Raw genomic sequence first — 15,863 nt, forward strand, 5'->3', positions numbered from 1 at the left:
TTTTCTGATAAATCCAAAGCTCCTGTAGGCCCGTCTACTCATCCGGGTTCGCAACAAAGAGACGAACACCACTCATCGACGTTGTACGATCGTCGACACTGCCGCGACGTTTCAATTCCTCGGCCCTCTTGGCTCGCTCTGCAGCCGACATAGCAGCACTGGGTGCTTTCATATCATTGACAGTGCCAAAGTATTCCTCGGGCTCACTTCCATTGAAGCTATTGGCATCATCATCGTGGTGCGGGTGGGTATTTTCCACGGGTGGGTTCTCCGCTGGAGACGGTTGTTCCGGAACCTTCTCATCTGGAGTCTGGGCATGGCTGCTCCCTGACGGACCTGGTGGCGGTCGCTGATATCCACTGGTGTACCGGTGAGCACTGCCCAGAGAGCTGCGGCCGCTACCTGTCCGGCGATGGACAGGGACAGTGTCACTGCGAGCATCATCCTCGGCATCGTCGCCGACTTCGTTGGCACTGAGACGCACTGGCACGCTCGCACCAACCAAGGTTGATGGAGAGAAGTCCGTAACGCCTTTGTTTCCGTGTTTGTTTTTCCCGCTGCCCAGGGTACCTGTGCGTCCGGCGCCCGCGCCGTGAACCTCCAAGTACGCCCGCTTCTTTTCCGCCATTTTCTGTGCCCTCATGCGCGGGTCTTCCGGTTGCGACCGGTCACACCAGACGGTGGCCTTCTGTCTCCGCATTAGAGCGACATAGCCCAGCTGAGCATTGGCGGAGCGAGCGGAGGTGCTGCGACGAATATCCGTGGTGGCGCCAGCGGAAACGGGTTGGTTTCCGGTCGAGTTGGTCGAGGTGGTAGCGGTGGACATACGTCGGGATGGTGGATATAGAGCCGGGCCGTTCATCGAATGCTGGGATGCTGGGCTGGCGGGATATTGCGGACTGGTGTTCATGTAGGTAGAGGGCGCAAAGGACATTCGGTTACGGTTGCTGGCCATAGACGATCCGACAGAAGGGTGAGGCGACAGCTGCTGCGGAGGTTGCTGTTGCGAAGGATGCAGAGGCTCGTAGGATTGGTACGTGGTGTATCCATGATGAATGGGGGGAGCCGGTTTCCGGGCTGGAATGGATTGCGGCATTCGAAAATCGGTCATGTTGGAGATTTGCACGCCGGCCATATACGAGAGAATGGAAGAGAAGAAGAAGGGAGGCAGAAGGAGAATTAAAAGAGATGAAGAAATCGACAAAGGGACGGCACTGAATCAGGCGAGTCGGACTCGGGCCCAGTTTAGGTGACGATGATACACAGCGGGATCCGGCGGCAACAGCAGCACAAATCAGTCGCAGAATAACAATCAGCGATTAAGGACGGTTCCGGTCGTCCAGCAGCAACAGGCCATTCGCTGAAGACAAAGTTGATTGTTGAAAGACACACAGGGAACGAGGTGGACGGCAGTACTTTTGACCCAGAGTCACACAGCGTCTTTTGGGATGAATTCCCGGTCGGGCTGGGAATGCAGGAGATAAACAAATGAAAGAGTATGAGGATACAGATGGGGACCAAGAGAAGAAATATCAAAGAAAATATCAAAGAGAAGAAATATAAAGAGGGATCGAAAAGGAAACCGGGAAAGAGTGGAAGTGATTATTGAAGTTGAAGAAGAGGGGGAAAAGGGTGCGATTCCTTGAAAAAAGACCAGGTTACAGTCGTATTCGGGGTACCGTGTTATATCGTATGGTATCGTACAGTACCGTCTGTCACTGTGGCTGATGGATGTGTGCACAGCCACATGACTGAAACATGAAGTCATGGCGTTCCTGCTGTCAGAGATCACTTGCATATCTATAGTCCCTGTACCGAGTAAGCAATGAGCATTTATACGATGATATGAGTTCATTGTATATATGAATTAATTTATGCCGGTATAGGAACATTCGCCGTCCCATCGTGCCCGTCTGTATACAACGATAAACACTCGACTATCTCCGTTCCGTGGAGCAACTGAGACACTACGCCACACCCGCGCGTGGGTTGCATTGTATCATTTCCAGACTTCAAGGTCAGTGACATAAGGCCTGCCGGAATATCCGGATAGTTTATGCATTGTTATTGATGCATTGTTGGAATGTTCCTGGATTGTGGATTTTAAGCTCACCTTCATTCATTTGGCATGTATTCACGTGATATTCTGCAACCTACCTTTTCCATCTTATTTGTTATCAATCATCTCCCTCTACTCTTTATATAGACTAGAGATGCTTTAGTTAATGTAAATAGTAGTGTCCCTGGTCTTTATGTGCGACTATTCTGTTAGAAGCGCGCCATCACCTAACCCCTAATACATATATGAAAGCATCAGAATAGCTTGATACGATGGCCTAATAGCTTGTAATATGCAGATTTTATTTTATTTATTTTTTTTTTTTTTTCTCTTCAAGTACTAGGCAGCCGGTCGTTCGGGAAGTACACGCACCAGAATTACTTCATTGTGTGGGATAGATCTTGTTATCTCGACCTCCATTGATTCTTCCTCGGCCTCGTCAGCCCTTCAATATACATCCTAAACATCGATCGGAGTTAGCAAATGATCACATTCGCCCCAAGCCCACCACGCTGAGCCATCTCCCCAGAACAGCGGATCACCTAGCTCCATGAGCAACTTGAGCTTCCCGAAAAACAATTGCAAGTCCAAGTTCAGTTCGAGACATGAGCAGGCCATGGCCACGCCAGATCCTCGGTGACAACGGTTACAAGGGTCTGAAGAGTTCACCGGCATCATGCAGATTAAAGACGCGCATTTATCAGACATTTGATGCGTGCTCACCACTTCTCAGGAAACGTCGCGCTTGAATGGGCGATTTCAATGAGATGACATGAAGCCATCAGAAAGAGGAGCGCAGCAAAATGCATGCAACACCAGAGAGAATGTGCTATGGGAACTATATCACAAACCAGGAAACTCGGAGCGAATACAGCAAACGAGGACGATGAAAAGATCATAGATGATCAGTTCCGTTGGACTAAGTGCAGATAGCCAAAGTGAATCTTTTGTTTGGTTTAATCATTTATTTTTTTTTGGGAGGATGGCTCTGATTATTCTAAGGGGAATTCATCGAAATGTGCTATGCTTGGTGATCTTCACCCGATTACGAGGCGATCAGACAGACGTTCAATCGACTGACACAACTAGCGGAAAAGCACCGAAAGGATACGACGACAAGCCGACCCAAGATGGACAGCTGATCTTTGGTGGTTTAAATTGCAGCCACTCGACTAGCATCTACACCTACGTCCAGCTTACATTGGTATGCAGCATACTTGAAGCTCTCATGGTAGTGAGTATGAAAAGACAATCACGCTCATTCTACACGGAAGCCATACTCCGGATACAGCGCAGCTGAAGTTTATTCTAAGACACATATCGCGGATGGGTAGGTCCACATTGCTACTCAAACAAAGAACGGCAGGGTGCTCTGTGCTTACAATTGCATTAGAGATCCGACATCTCCTGGGGAAAAGCGCCAATTAACCTGGAATAGTGTTACCACCCAGATGGGAATTCGCGGTCCTCTCCTATTATCAATGCCGTCTGGTCTTTCTGTCTAATGTTTTGGACATGACCACCGTTCAGGGAATTGAAGGTGCAAATGAGCGCAGGATCGAATCCTGTGGAAGTAAGCTTCGAGATCCGCAAATCGCATCACCGGCTCTCAGCGTGCATACGAGGCGCAAAGTCCCATAAGACATGCAAGACAGCTGGTCAGCACGCATAGGAGAACTAGCAGGTATCAGATTCGGTTGCAGATGTCGTTCAGGAACTCGTTTGGTCCAAGTAATACGGGTACACATTCATCGGACGATCTCGACAAGGCTATACTGGATTGAGATGAGAGAATTGTGGCTTGACAAATGGCTCGCTTATTACCGCGCAACTTGTGAGATCTTCGCCCCTGCCACTCGAGTGGCTGGTGCATCATCCACTTGACATTTCCCACTGTTTCAAGACCGGCTCCGAAGTGTGGAGCAAGTCCGACATCACTTCATTTCCCCGGTATTTACCTGTTATATCATAGAATCTTCGAGCCGTAGCTAAGGGGTGGCTGAAGGGAGAGCATCGCTCGTCAATTGGACGGTAGACTCAATGATCCGTGGATTCTAATGGCTTACTGTGAGCGTCATTATGTACCATAGTTTGTTCCTATGCATGTTTCTGCCAACTATCATACGACATAGCTTCTCAAATAGGAAATGCTGCCATTTCATCGCATACCGTATTGGCTCGTACCTGACAATACACCGTAACACATCAATACGGCATATCCGGCCAATCACATTACATATTCAGTGGATTTCAGCTCGCCATGTTTGAGGCACCGACCAGTTAGCATCCGTCCCATCGACACCGTTTCGGGGTGTCCGTCATGACTCTCTATGGGGAAAGGTGCAGTGGATTACAACTTGACCTTGGTCTTGACACTCCGCATCAAAGTTAACGCCCCGTCCTCTCTCGCCTCAAACTCCCGTCCCAACTCCCATCCAAGCCACTTCTTTAGCGTCTTCTCACCTTCCGTCCCGGGAGGCAGTATTTGTCCGTTCCATCCCCCGTCATCGGCCGGGATGCTGTATCCCGGCGTCGCAGTCAAATGGACCGCGGGGCGTTGCTCGTACCCGGTTTGTTCCAGCTCGTCCTGCTCGAAGACGGGTGTTGCGCATGCGTCTGTTCCGTCGAACACGGTTTCCCATTCCTGTCGCGATTTCTGCTTGAAGCGTTCCGCAAATGCGTCCCGTAGAACTGGCCAATTTGCTTTGTCGTCGCGCGGGGGTAGCTCGTCCTCCTTGAATCCAAGGCCGCGGAGTAGGGCGGCATAAAACTGCGGCTCCAATGCCCCGACTGCAAAGTATTTACCCTTGTCTCGTGTCTCGTAGGTATCGTAGTACGGACACCCGCCGTCGAGAAGATTCTGCCCCCTTGGCTGATTCCACAGCGGTGTCTTCCGCGTGAGTCGCGGCATCGCAGCCAAATATGCCGATCCATCAACCATATTCGCTTCAACGACTTGCCCCCTTCCCGTATGCACACGGGAAAGCAACGCGAGTAAGATCCCGACGAAACACATCGCCCCACCACCCGCGAAATCACCGATTATATTCCCCGGTGCATAGGGCGGTTCGTTATCCCGTCCCAGCATTGAGAGAACCCCCGACACAGCAATGTAGTTGATATCATGCCCCGCCATGTCTTTGTATTTCCCGTCGCGGCGGAAGCCCGTCATTCGTGCGACTATGAGACGCGGGTTGTGTTTCAGGAGCGTTGCGGGGGCTAGGCCGAGGCGTTCCAAGACGCCGGGGCGGTAGGGGTCGATGAGGATGTCGGCATGCTGGAGGACGGAGAGAAGGAGGGCGTGGGAGGATTTGTCCCGGAGGTCTAGGGTGATGGAGGTTTTGTGGCGGGTGAGTTGGTCGGGGGCTGGAGGTGCTTGGGGGGGTTTGGGGCGGTCAATTCGGAGGACGGAGGCGCCGTAGTCGGAGAGAAGGAGGCCAGCGAAGGGACCTGCGCTCATATTAGCATTGTTTACTTCACTGTTAGAGTCAGTGGACTCACCTGGTGCTAGGCCTGCCAGTTCGACTACGCGAATGCCTGTCAGTGGGGGTGCCATTGCTGTCTCAAGTTTGATGTCTATACTTCTCAAAACTCACTCCCAAGTAGTTTAGCAATGCGAAGTTAAATGCTTTGAAAATAACACTAGGGGTCTGCAAGCAACTCCGCAACCGAGGTCCGGAATATGCGGAGAACCGATCTATATCCAGGATCACCAGATCGCCAATGTACATATTTGTTATGTACAATCTAACAAAAGGTCTTGTATGACAGGTGAACAACCCCAAACCCAATTCTTGAAGTTCGTTCACAAATGTGAGCAGGGTCACCAACAACCCCCATGTCAATTACTCTTTTTGATATATTCCCTCCTTGCCAGAGTTGAACGATCAGCACAAGGCTGCTCGTACCCCGGCTCAAACATGTCTCGCTTGGCCCCTATTCTCAAAATCATATCTCTTGGTAAATCTTCCATAAACGGATTTGGCCCCTCCCCGTAGAAGAGTTCGTGAGTTTCCTTCTCAGTCTAGATGCCAAAGCCAACGCGACGCTGCAGCGTCGCGAGACTTATAGTGACCTTGGGCTTTGTGGCACGCTCCCGCCAGCCCAATTTATTGCGTATATCCGCGATCGGGCTGTACTAATGGCCGCCATGATCTAAAAATCTAAAGTAGCTCAGCTCCACCGGATGCAGCGTCGATGGCAACGCGGTAAGAATGCGAGAGGACATCGGGATGTGTAACCAGGAAGCCTAAATGTCCAAGTTTTGCAGTTGCGACCATTTCTCAACCGGGAAGATTGTCTGCAGGGAGATCAAATGGCTCATCCACCCGGCACTGCCTTCCACCGTGGCTTCGAGATCTAGATGAGGCTCGACGTTGACCCTTAGTTTGGTATGGCGCAAGTCTGGCCTGGCCTGGCCAAGTGCACGATGAAGATATCCATTGCGGAAAGATGGCCAGCCCTTGTAGTCTTCTCGTTGGACCAGAAGACTGAGATTCAGAAGCGAAAAGCCCGAGCAATTGAGTATTCAGACAACATTGTCGTACTCCTTGCACGGCCAATCAAAGATGCGGCAGTGCAGTCCGGTATCCAGATTTTTAATGTCGACGACGAGTTCGGAAATCTGATGCTCCTTTTCGTACTGCGCTGGAACGCGCGTTATGATGCGAAACCCACGCCATTTGTTTTTCTCTGCCTCGTCGCAATCTTCCCAAGCTTCAATTTCCAGTCGCACTTCTCCATCTGGAGCCGTTGGCCACCCGCGTGTAATCGGATAATTAAACCCTTTTGGCAGTGCGCGGATCATAGGAGAATCGTATAAAGGCGCAAAAGTCGACCCATGCGCTGCAGGCGGAATTATCATCCTCCTCAACGCCGGAGACCGCTTCTGCCCATATACCAGAACATCCACATCCGTTCCCATAAAGAGCACATCCTCCTGCCACTGTACCAGATTCTGATGAAACTGCCAGCACAGTTTCAGCGACGGCTGCATAGCAACTCGTTCCGTGCGTGCAAGATTGTCAAATCTGTCCACGTCCTGGCCCTTACGAGGAATCAGCTCCTCGATATTTTCTCTGCATGCTTTTGCAAAACATTTGAGGTAACCTTTGCCCTCGTCTAGATTGCTTGAGTCTTCGTATTTAGGATAGTAGTATTCTGCTTGATGAGGTTCTGGTCTGTCTGCAGACTTGGCTAGTCGTGCGTCGTCCCAGATTATTTCGGTAGTTCCAGGACGGTAGGCTTCGTGGTCTGCGATTGCGCGGGAGACGCGGATATTCAGTGGGTTGGCGGATAGGAATACAGGGGTTAAGTTTAGACGCGCTGTGCTAAGGAAGGACCTGCATGTTAGGCGCAGGTTTGTATGTTCCGGTTGGACGGGTCAGATATAATGAGCATTAACAAAAATGGATGGGAAGCCATGGTACTGTCAAAGGTATTGGAGTCGCATCTTTACAAGCGGTCGAGCTCGTATTTATGGCCCCTCGTCTATTAGGCAAAAAGGCGCTAGTTTACCGTCTAATTTTCGGGGTCATGAGTAAGTGCCGCGTTCTTAGATTTTGATGGTTCCATTTACGTGCTGAATCTTGTTCTAAAATAACAAACCACCTCGTCCCTCAGCCTCAATTTCAGATTTGGTGCACATGGATTATACTAAAATGGTCCATGATATTGCGACTCAGTGGTTATGTTTCCTTAGTGATGCTATTTGATATTTGAGTAGCAAATATTTCTAATGGTGTGCATTCGCGCAGGCTATCATGTTGATTTGTTTCCAGCATGGGAGAGGGTCAGTCACTGGCAATCATTCACAGCTCTGCATGTCTTCGAGGGCTTCGCTTGGTTACCCGATTAGGGAAATTCAAAGCAAGTATCCCCTTCAACTTCAGCCCTAAGTTGGTTTGCCTTGAAATTCATCCTACATATATTAATCCTAGGGCATATAGCATTCAAGAAGTACTAACATCTTGGTTTATTCCTCAGCATTTCCTTTCTAACGCATTGGATCATTTACGCAGCGATGGATACCGACAGTTAATCCGCATTGGCGCCTTGGGGGAGTCCCAAGTGCTGGCAGATCTGGCTAGCGGAGCCTATTCGAACAGGTTGATGATTTCCCTGGCTCAATGGAATGGGAAGAAGGGCAGCGTAAGTGTGGATCGAACCTTGAGGCCGTATCAAAGAATGCTAAATCTCTTCAAGATGTTTACCAGAATCGAGTCAACCAGCAAGGACAAGTACAAATGCATGTTCCAAGACCAACTGTTGCTAAGCATAAAAGAGATAGGAATGGTTGTCCCATACCTCTGGAGTGTTGAGATATGGGACAAGTTTTACCGCCCATACAAGGCCATCCATGACTTTCTCGCTCGCTGATACATGCAAATGGGCTGTGCAGCACATAGACGACAGTAAGTCCAGCGGCCGTTCTTCCTTGTCATTTGACCAAAGTTGGCATTCCCTACGTCTTCGAGACAGTAATCTTCTTGGCGATCCGCCTTTCACATTCCATTGGCTCAATAACCGTTTTACCAATTGGCAGTTGATGAAACTATCATTGACATACAAGCAATTGGACGCTTCAAGGGCATAGCGATTCGTACAATTCGGACTGCTGCTCAAGAATTCAGCAGTAGCGATGAGACCTACGCCGACTGTCCTTAGCACGACTGGCATCAACCATGGACATACTAGAGGCTTGTGGGGGCAGATTTATGCTCAGGATAGGGTATGGCGGCCATGGATTATGCTTAGATACTTCATCCTATATAGCACCGATATGACAAACGGCAGCTGAAAGACAAACGACTTTTTTCACGGTTTTGTTTATGCCAATCCCTAATGAGACAGGCAAGCTTTTTTGTACTCTATATAGTGAAAAGAACAGATGCAATTATATTGCCCGGTAATCATATTCTTCATTTGGATATCAAAATCTCATAACCAGTCAGTGCTATATTTATGCACTTGTATACCAATCCATCCCAAATCTCAGTCCTCATCTCGCGAGGCGATCACCAGTCATCTCCATCCCGTCCCTCAGCCTCACCCTCATCATACGCATCTCCAATATCATCGCCAAACGACTCCACAGCCCCGACCTTCTCACCTGTCCATTCGGCGATGTTCTCGGGAGCGTCCTCGACGTTTTCCACGGTGTTGTCCCAGCCGTCCTCGACCTTGTTGCCAAAGCGGTCCCAGCCTTCTTCGATGTTGTCGGGGATTTCTTCGGCTTCGCCGACCTATCGATATTGATTAGTCTGTGTCCAATTCGATGGTAATAGAGAGTAGGATAGCGCACCTTTTCACCAGTCCAGTGGGCAGCATTCTCGGGGAAATCATGCACACCCTCTTCGATATCATCCTTTTTGTCCTCCCATCCATCGTCTGCCGCCGTTAGCCATACTTCCAAGCACCGTAGCAGGGTAACCCACGAATCTTCTCCCCCTCATGCATCGCCAACGCACCACCCGCCAATCCCAACGCCGCACCCCCAACTCCATAAAGCATACTGTGATCCTTCTTCTGCTCCTGTTCCTGCGGTGGATATCCAGAGCTCTCCCCATATCCACCACTACCACCGCCGTATCCCCCTCCATACTCCCCACCGCCGTATCCCCCTCCATACTCCCCACCTCCGTATCCACCACCACCGCCGGATCCAGGATGTTCCCAGCTCGTCTCACCGGTCTGCTCGTTCACATAGTATTGGCGTCCGCTGTTCGGGTCATAGCGTGCGACCCAGGGATAAGGGAGGTCTCCGGGAGGAGGAGGGCCAGAGCTGTAGCCGGAGTCACCACCGCCGCTGTAGCCGCCGCCGCCGCCGCCATAGGATTCGGAGGATTGTCCGCCCCCGCCTTGGGCTTTTTCCATGACTTTGTCCATGATTTTGTCCATGAGGCCCATTTTGGCGGTTTATTTTTTGGTATTTGGATAGGTGTGAGAATAAAAAAAAGTAGGGTGATGAAGATGGTGAAGTGTCAGAAAAAAAGACACCCCACTTATTTATATAAGAAGCGACCCCCTCTAAACACGGTGGCTAAAACGGGGTCGGCGGTGTTTTGGCCCCAGTCGGGGGTTTTAGTTTTCAGTTCAGCCAAACCACACCGACCCCGGGATCTGCCTATCATATCATGCTAGTGTGGGGTCACTTCTGTACTCCGTGCTATGTATGGTATGCAGAGAAAATATACATACATACTCCATAGCATTAATATGAATTCGTTTACAGAGAGCTATATGTTACATTAAGTAGAACAGCTGGGACTGGACTGGACTAAACCATGGATGTATGGTATTACCGCGTGAGCCCTACCGGATCCTCCCGTCTTGGCCGGGAGCTTCTATAATGGCGATCTGATTGGGTAATATGGCTCATCCGCCAATCCGATTACCGTATGATAACATATTAAAAGTACAATGAGCGTACACTATTATATTTAAAACAGCTTCCCCTGAATTATATACCACTGTTTATCAATCCCACCTACAGAAGAACCGCAGCAATAGCCATGACGACCGCGACTCCACTACCCACATTCTTTGCCGCACCACCGGTAAACAATGGCTCGGTGCCAGTGGTACCGCTAGGGGAAATAGGAACTCCCGACGCACTTCCCGTGGGTCTGGCCTGCAAGGTCGATGAAGCACGAGCGGATCCAGTGCCAGTAGGGACGCGGATCAATGGGGTGCTAACGGGTCCGGAAGGCGTGACGACGGCGGTTGGGACATGGAGGGAAATCCCCTCAGCTGAGCCCTGAGACTTGTGGCTGGGGCTGGAGGGCTGGCTGGGGAGAGCACTGGAGGGCTTGAGCGTGGAGTCATTGCCAGTGACGATAGCAGTGGCGGTGTTGTCAGCGTTGCTGCTACCAGTGTTGCCAAATCCGTTGCCGCTAACTGCTCCAGTAGACACGGCACCAGTTGGGTTACCATTAGCAGTAGGAGGCAGTGTGAGCGTCACGGTAGTAGGTGTTGCTGCACAGTGAGTGCAAACAGTTGCGACTGTGGTCCATCCCGCGGGAACAGATGGCTCCGTGGTCGGGGTTGCCGGCACAGCAGTCTCTGGGCAATAGGTCGTGGTGTACGTGGTGGTCACCGTTGTAAACCCAGTAGGGCAGATATCAATGTATGAAGTCACAATTACAGTGGTAATTGTCTTGGACTCTGTAGTAGTAGTGGAGGGAACACCAGTGACTGAGGCCGAAGGAGTGATTGCAGGGCTGGATCCCGGAACGCCAACCAAAGACGAGAATGCGCTGGGAACAATAGAGCTCTGCGAGTCAACAGCCGGAGTGGATACCAAGACAGACGAAGAGGACTTTGTGGAAATCACGGTCTTGCTGGTTGATCCAGTTGGCACCGCGGATGAAGCGATCTTGGAGTGAGAAGCAGAAACAGCCACGGAATTTGGTGGCGTAGGCTTGTCAGATGTGGTGGGCTTGTTGGAAGCAATCACCGAGCTCGATGACTTGACTGGAGTAGAAGAGCCAGAAGCAATCTGAGAGCTCGACTGCGAGACTCCAATCGAGACAGTGGAGCTAGAAACCTTGGCCGTGCTCGACACAACTGGCGTGGATGTTGCCAGGGCTGAAGAAGAAGTCAAAGAGTGCGACTTAGTTGGCTTCCCTGAAGCAATCGGCGTGCTCGAAGGAGCAACAGAGCTAGAAGCCTTGGTGCTCGAAGTTTTCGGGGCAGAAAACGAAGGAGTAAATGCAACGGACGAGCTAGAGGGGGTCTCCGAAGATATCAGAGAGCTTGATGAGACCCAGCTACTCGAATGAACAGGAATGTTGGACAACGAGGGGCTTTGAGAAGGAGTATACGAGGGAGTAGACGTGGGTATGGGCGTGGGCGTAGGCGTAGGCGTAGGTGTGGGTGTAGGCTTAGGTCCGTACCTGTAAAGGATTGCCTTCATGTTGTCCGCATAGGTCCCGCCGTTGATGACATTGTTGTCAGATGCAGTTGCCTCCCAGAGCATGATACCACCAAAAGTCTGGGGATACTTGTCCATGTACTTCGAAACCAAAGGCTCAACCTCGGCAGGATTCAAGTAGAAACCCTCAATGGCCATGTCAGGACTGGCAGGCAGACCGACAAGGAGCTTCGCGTCAGGGTTTGCGCTGCTCATGATGACTTTCACCCAGTCATCAAAGTTGAATCCCGGGTTCCCATTGCCCTGCACAAAGTTTCTAGCAGAGCATCCTTCAGTATTGTAGAACTGGACCCAGACAAAATCAAATGCGGCGTTGGCGATGGCGTCGCCCAGTTGAGCGTCGGGAATAGGGCATTGTGGTGCACCTGAGATATAAAAGGCCCGGGAGGGTTCCTCTGCGAAGTGCTCACGGAGACGGTTGATCATGGTTGCGTAGCCTGCGGCATCGGTTCATTAGTTTCAGGTCTACATACGTACACATTTGGTCAACGTACCATTATCACCACCAACTTCAATATCAAAGTCAAATCCATCCACGACAGCATCACCAAAAGGACGAGGGCTCCCAAGAAGTGCCAACTTGTTATTGTTGGGACCAAAAGAATCCCAAAGTAAGTCGGCAAACTTAATAGCCGACTTATCAGACTCGATCTTTTGCACCGAGCCAGAATCACCTCCAAGCGAAAGGAAGACCTTCTTGCCAGCCGCCTGACAGATGGGGATATCCTCCGCCAATTGATGGCAGCCCGTGAGGAACTGGGTCGAGGTGTTGCCAATGTTCAAGGTCAACCCATCACACTGGTTACCGAAGTTCGTACCGGGCATTCCCAGAACGCCTTGGTCGGGGAAGACATTGACGAAGCCGAGGTTGATAATGTCCAAGGACGTCTCGTGGCAGAAGTGGCTCAGGCGTGACTGGTTGGTACCTTGGCCCTAGTGAAGTCAGCACAGCGCCAGGAGGCCTGTCGAATATGGACGTACATAGTAGACGGCAACGTTGGTCTTTGCCTGTGCGTCAAAAGCCGAAGCAAACGGGGCCAGTGCCACGGCCCCGAAAGTGGCGACAAATGTACTGGACACCATGGTCTAAGTTAATGAATGACTACCAGTCAGGTTAGGTCTTGCTTAGCGAAGGACAAAACAAGAAAAGAAAGGACGCAGACGAAGGCCTGCTTGAAGGGAATACCGCGCGAATGAACTGACTGGCATTCAACAGCAACCGGTTGAGGACCGTGTATATATGGCTAATTCGCCTCCAGGCATCTACACCCCTCCAGGCTCCAAACTCATCTGTAAAATGAGCATTCAGGCACCGCAATCTAAAATGAACTCAAATCGGAGCACCCTGCATGAACGAACCTGGCACGGCGGCTTTTCGCGCTCAACATCCCCGTATAATGTAGTCACACAGGGACTAAATAATACGAAAAAGCTTCCAGTACCGCGGCTATTGGTCAATGCCAATATAACAACATCCGAGTGGCCACAGACTGGAAATATCCACGACCGATGTCGTCGATGGGCCAGTGACAGGCTCTCGCGGCGGGATTAGATCCGGTGCCTGTCCATCGTGGGGCCATGGAAGAGCCGCACCCGTTGAAATAGGACAAAAAGGGGGTTAGCGTGCTTGAATAGGGAAGTGTAGGAAAAGCCAAGTGCCCACCTGGTCCATAGCGGAGGACCTTAGATTGGTGAACTTCCAGACTGCCGTGAGTCAGACCTAAACAAGCTGACCTGTATTAACCAGATCCTCAGCTGAACTGCTTTCAGCTGCTCTTCGGGGCTTAAAGGCAGAGCGTTGACGACAATATTGACAGTGACAATCGATGTAATCGCCAGGTACCGCGATACTGATCCACGGACAAGTCCCGTGACTAACCAATAAACCCTGTTCTTGGCATCCCGATATGGCTAGCTTGTATCCTTCAGGAACACCAATAAGAGACTATCAAAGGCCTCTTGTTTCCCAATCGGGCCGGTTAGCCGACTTACATGCACTAGGTACAAGTACCACGGAGACGCCGGGTACGAAATACGGATTTCCACAAAAGACAAGAAGTCAGAAAAGCTTGGAAGTCTCCGGTGTACTAGGAATTGCCATCCAACGTCTATCATAATTAAACCCTCTTTGTGTGTTTGAGAAAACCTCGCCGGGATCCTCCCGGATCAACGTCGGCCGGTCCACTGTTCTTTGGCGTGGCTGATTTAGGTATGAGGAAAGTTTGGTGTGCTTTGTTCGACTCTGAAATGGTGTGATTTGGATCAGCCTCATGCTACAAGGAATAAAGAACGGTGTATAGTCCAACAATTGGACCCTTAATATCGGGCTCGTAATATGCATCTCGTATCAATGCGAGAAGCGAGTATCTCCGAGATAAACCCATTGGGCTGGCCGGGCCTGAATTGTCGTCTGTGCACCGAGCCTCATGTATGGAACCCTAAAGCGAACTAACTCGGTGGCACTCGTTGTACCCACCAGTAAAAACCACAGGATACAACATCAAGGAATTGGTTTGCAGCGTATCAGAATCTAGCACGAAGACTGCTCTAAACAAAGAAAACAGAAGGAAACAGAGCCCCTGAACGGCTAATGGAAAACCAGATTGAGCATCTCAACCATCAAGCTAATCGACCGTCTCCCCTCTTCTAATACCCCGTCCATCGCCAGAAACGGATGCGGCATTCCCTTCATCACCTGCAAATTTACCTCCACCCCAGCGCTCTCCAGTTTCGCACCATACTCCTCCCCCTCCGCCCGGAGGACATCAAGCTCGCCTACCATGATCAGAGCAGGCGGTAACAACGACCAATCCCCGGTATAGAACAGCGGACTGGCCTCGGGATTGGTACGGTCGGCCTCGTTGGGGAGATAGTGGTTCCGGTACCATTCCATTTTGGCGGCGGGGAGCGCGGGCGTGTGTTCGTATAGCCGGAATGCGGGGTTAGTAGATACCGTCGCCGTGTTATCCGTGACAGGGACGGAAAGCAATTGTGCCAGAAACCGGACAGGAGGTGAGAGCATTAGGGCTTTCTGGGTCATGATGGAGGCCAGGTTACCACCCGCCGATGAGCCCCCCGTAGCCATTCTGGAAGTGTTGATGGAAAGTCGCGAGGGGCCCTCTGCGAGTAGCCATAGTAGTGCTTCCCAGCAGTCGTGCACAGCGGCTGGCCAGGGATTCTCTGGTGCTAGGCTACATGGACATGAGTCAGTTCGCGTATACGCAAGTGTGGCAAAGGAAGGGAGATTTTGTAGGGTAGACGTACCGATAGTCCACTGTGACGACTACACAGTTACCCCTCGCGCAGAGATTCGTGCACACCGTATTTTCCGTGTTAATGTTTCCCAATACCCATCCTCCGCCATGGAAATATAGCATCACCGGCCATCCACCCCCCGGCTTTTCGCCTTTGGGCGTGAACACGCGAGCATTGATATCTGGTCCCTCGGTAACCCGCCGTTGGATGGTGATATCCTCCGTCTTACCCACCTCCAGCAACGGACCACCACCCGGGATCAAGACACCACTCGTCCGAGACGCGGCAACAGGCTGAAGATGTACTTGCTGAAGGTTTATAACATGCTGGTTATAGAAAGCGACGTATTCAGGATTCAAAAGGTTCTTGACGGAGTCATGCAAGGGATATGGCGGTTGAGGGTGGGAGGCGGACATTGTCAATACGTATACTCTGTACTTAGTGTTGTTTTCAGTCAATTGTAGTAAGAAATGTTACCGGGTTCGGACGCTCTTTTAAATCTGGCGAGGTCATATTGCGCTGCCATGGATGTTGCATTCCAATGCGGTTTCATTCCTCGGTCTAGGTTGCGTTGCATTGCGGGGTTGACGATAAGAGACGTTGCTGTTCAGACCT

At 50.8% G+C, this 15,863-nt stretch overlaps 7 protein-coding genes across 7 annotated transcripts; 1 reads left to right on the plus strand and 6 right to left on the minus strand.

Moving 5' to 3' along the window:
- Positions 1-34: 34 nt before the first annotated feature.
- Positions 35-1,111, minus strand: EURHEDRAFT_454345 (uncharacterized protein; the record flags this gene model as incomplete). The annotated part of the gene is made up of 1 exon (XM_040784190.1): positions 35-1,111. One exon carries the CDS (start codon positions 1,109-1,111, stop codon positions 35-37), a length of 1,077 nt encoding a protein of 358 aa, XP_040639501.1.
- A 171-nt stretch (positions 1,112-1,282) lies between these two features.
- On the minus strand, positions 1,283-1,830 carry EURHEDRAFT_35954 (uncharacterized protein). Its single transcript, XM_040778481.1, has one exon. It carries the CDS (start codon positions 1,796-1,798, stop codon positions 1,430-1,432), a length of 369 nt encoding a protein of 122 aa, XP_040639502.1. The 5' UTR covers positions 1,799-1,830; the 3' UTR covers positions 1,283-1,429.
- A 1,033-nt stretch (positions 1,831-2,863) lies between these two features.
- Positions 2,864-3,531, plus strand: EURHEDRAFT_35980 (uncharacterized protein). The gene has a single exon (XM_040778482.1). It carries the CDS (start codon positions 2,961-2,963, stop codon positions 3,357-3,359), a length of 399 nt encoding a protein of 132 aa, XP_040639503.1. The 5' UTR covers positions 2,864-2,960; the 3' UTR covers positions 3,360-3,531.
- An 831-nt stretch (positions 3,532-4,362) lies between these two features.
- EURHEDRAFT_411539 (CaiB/BaiF CoA transferase family protein) lies at positions 4,363-5,782 on the minus strand. The gene has a single exon (XM_040781645.1). It carries the CDS (start codon positions 5,517-5,519, stop codon positions 4,410-4,412), a length of 1,110 nt encoding a protein of 369 aa, XP_040639504.1. The 5' UTR covers positions 5,520-5,782; the 3' UTR covers positions 4,363-4,409.
- A 526-nt stretch (positions 5,783-6,308) lies between these two features.
- EURHEDRAFT_376875 (WW domain-containing protein) lies at positions 6,309-9,967 on the minus strand (the record flags this gene model as incomplete). Its single annotated transcript, XM_040778899.1, has 5 exons — positions 6,309-6,549; positions 6,607-7,401; positions 9,080-9,303; positions 9,363-9,448; positions 9,496-9,967. 5 exons carry the CDS (start codon positions 9,965-9,967, stop codon positions 6,309-6,311), a joined length of 1,818 nt encoding a protein of 605 aa, XP_040639505.1.
- A 1,402-nt stretch (positions 9,968-11,369) lies between these two features.
- Positions 11,370-13,076, minus strand: chiA1 (class III chitinase ChiA1; the record flags this gene model as incomplete). The annotated part of the gene is made up of 3 exons (XM_040783481.1): positions 11,370-12,430; positions 12,488-12,926; positions 12,975-13,076. Coding segments are annotated over 3 exons (1,602 nt in total), but the record flags the coding sequence as incomplete, so codon positions are not given.
- A 1,213-nt stretch (positions 13,077-14,289) lies between these two features.
- On the minus strand, positions 14,290-15,817 carry EURHEDRAFT_411544 (alpha/beta hydrolase). Its single transcript, XM_040781646.1, has 2 exons — positions 15,258-15,817; positions 14,290-15,184 (listed from the first exon to the last, which is right to left on the minus strand). The coding sequence occupies exons 1-2, from the start codon at positions 15,662-15,664 to the stop codon at positions 14,581-14,583; spliced, it is 1,011 nt and encodes a 336-aa protein (XP_040639507.1). The 5' UTR covers positions 15,665-15,817; the 3' UTR covers positions 14,290-14,580.
- Positions 15,818-15,863: the final 46 nt, after the last annotated feature.

Source organism: Aspergillus ruber (assembly GCF_000600275.1).
Source record: "Aspergillus ruber CBS 135680 unplaced genomic scaffold scaffold00010, whole genome shotgun sequence".
Taxonomy (NCBI): Eukaryota; Fungi; Ascomycota; class Eurotiomycetes; order Eurotiales; family Aspergillaceae; genus Aspergillus; species Aspergillus ruber.

Bases quoted from the DNA above. Each gene is read 5' to 3' on its own strand.
- EURHEDRAFT_411544 (XM_040781646.1), bottom strand. From the start codon at position 15,664: ATGTCCGCCTCCCACCCTCAACCGCCATATCCCTTGCATGACTCCGTC. The intron at 15,185-15,257 runs GTACGTCTACCC...ATGTCCATGTAG, and splicing joins GTCGTCACAGTGGACTATCG to CCTAGCACCAGAGAATCCCT.
- EURHEDRAFT_35980 (XM_040778482.1), top strand. From the start codon at position 2,961: ATGATCAGTTCCGTTGGACTAAGTGCAGATAGCCAAAGTGAATCTTTT.
- EURHEDRAFT_411539 (XM_040781645.1), bottom strand. From the start codon at position 5,519: ATGAGCGCAGGTCCCTTCGCTGGCCTCCTTCTCTCCGACTACGGCGCC.
- EURHEDRAFT_35954 (XM_040778481.1), bottom strand. From the start codon at position 1,798: ATGCAAGTGATCTCTGACAGCAGGAACGCCATGACTTCATGTTTCAGT.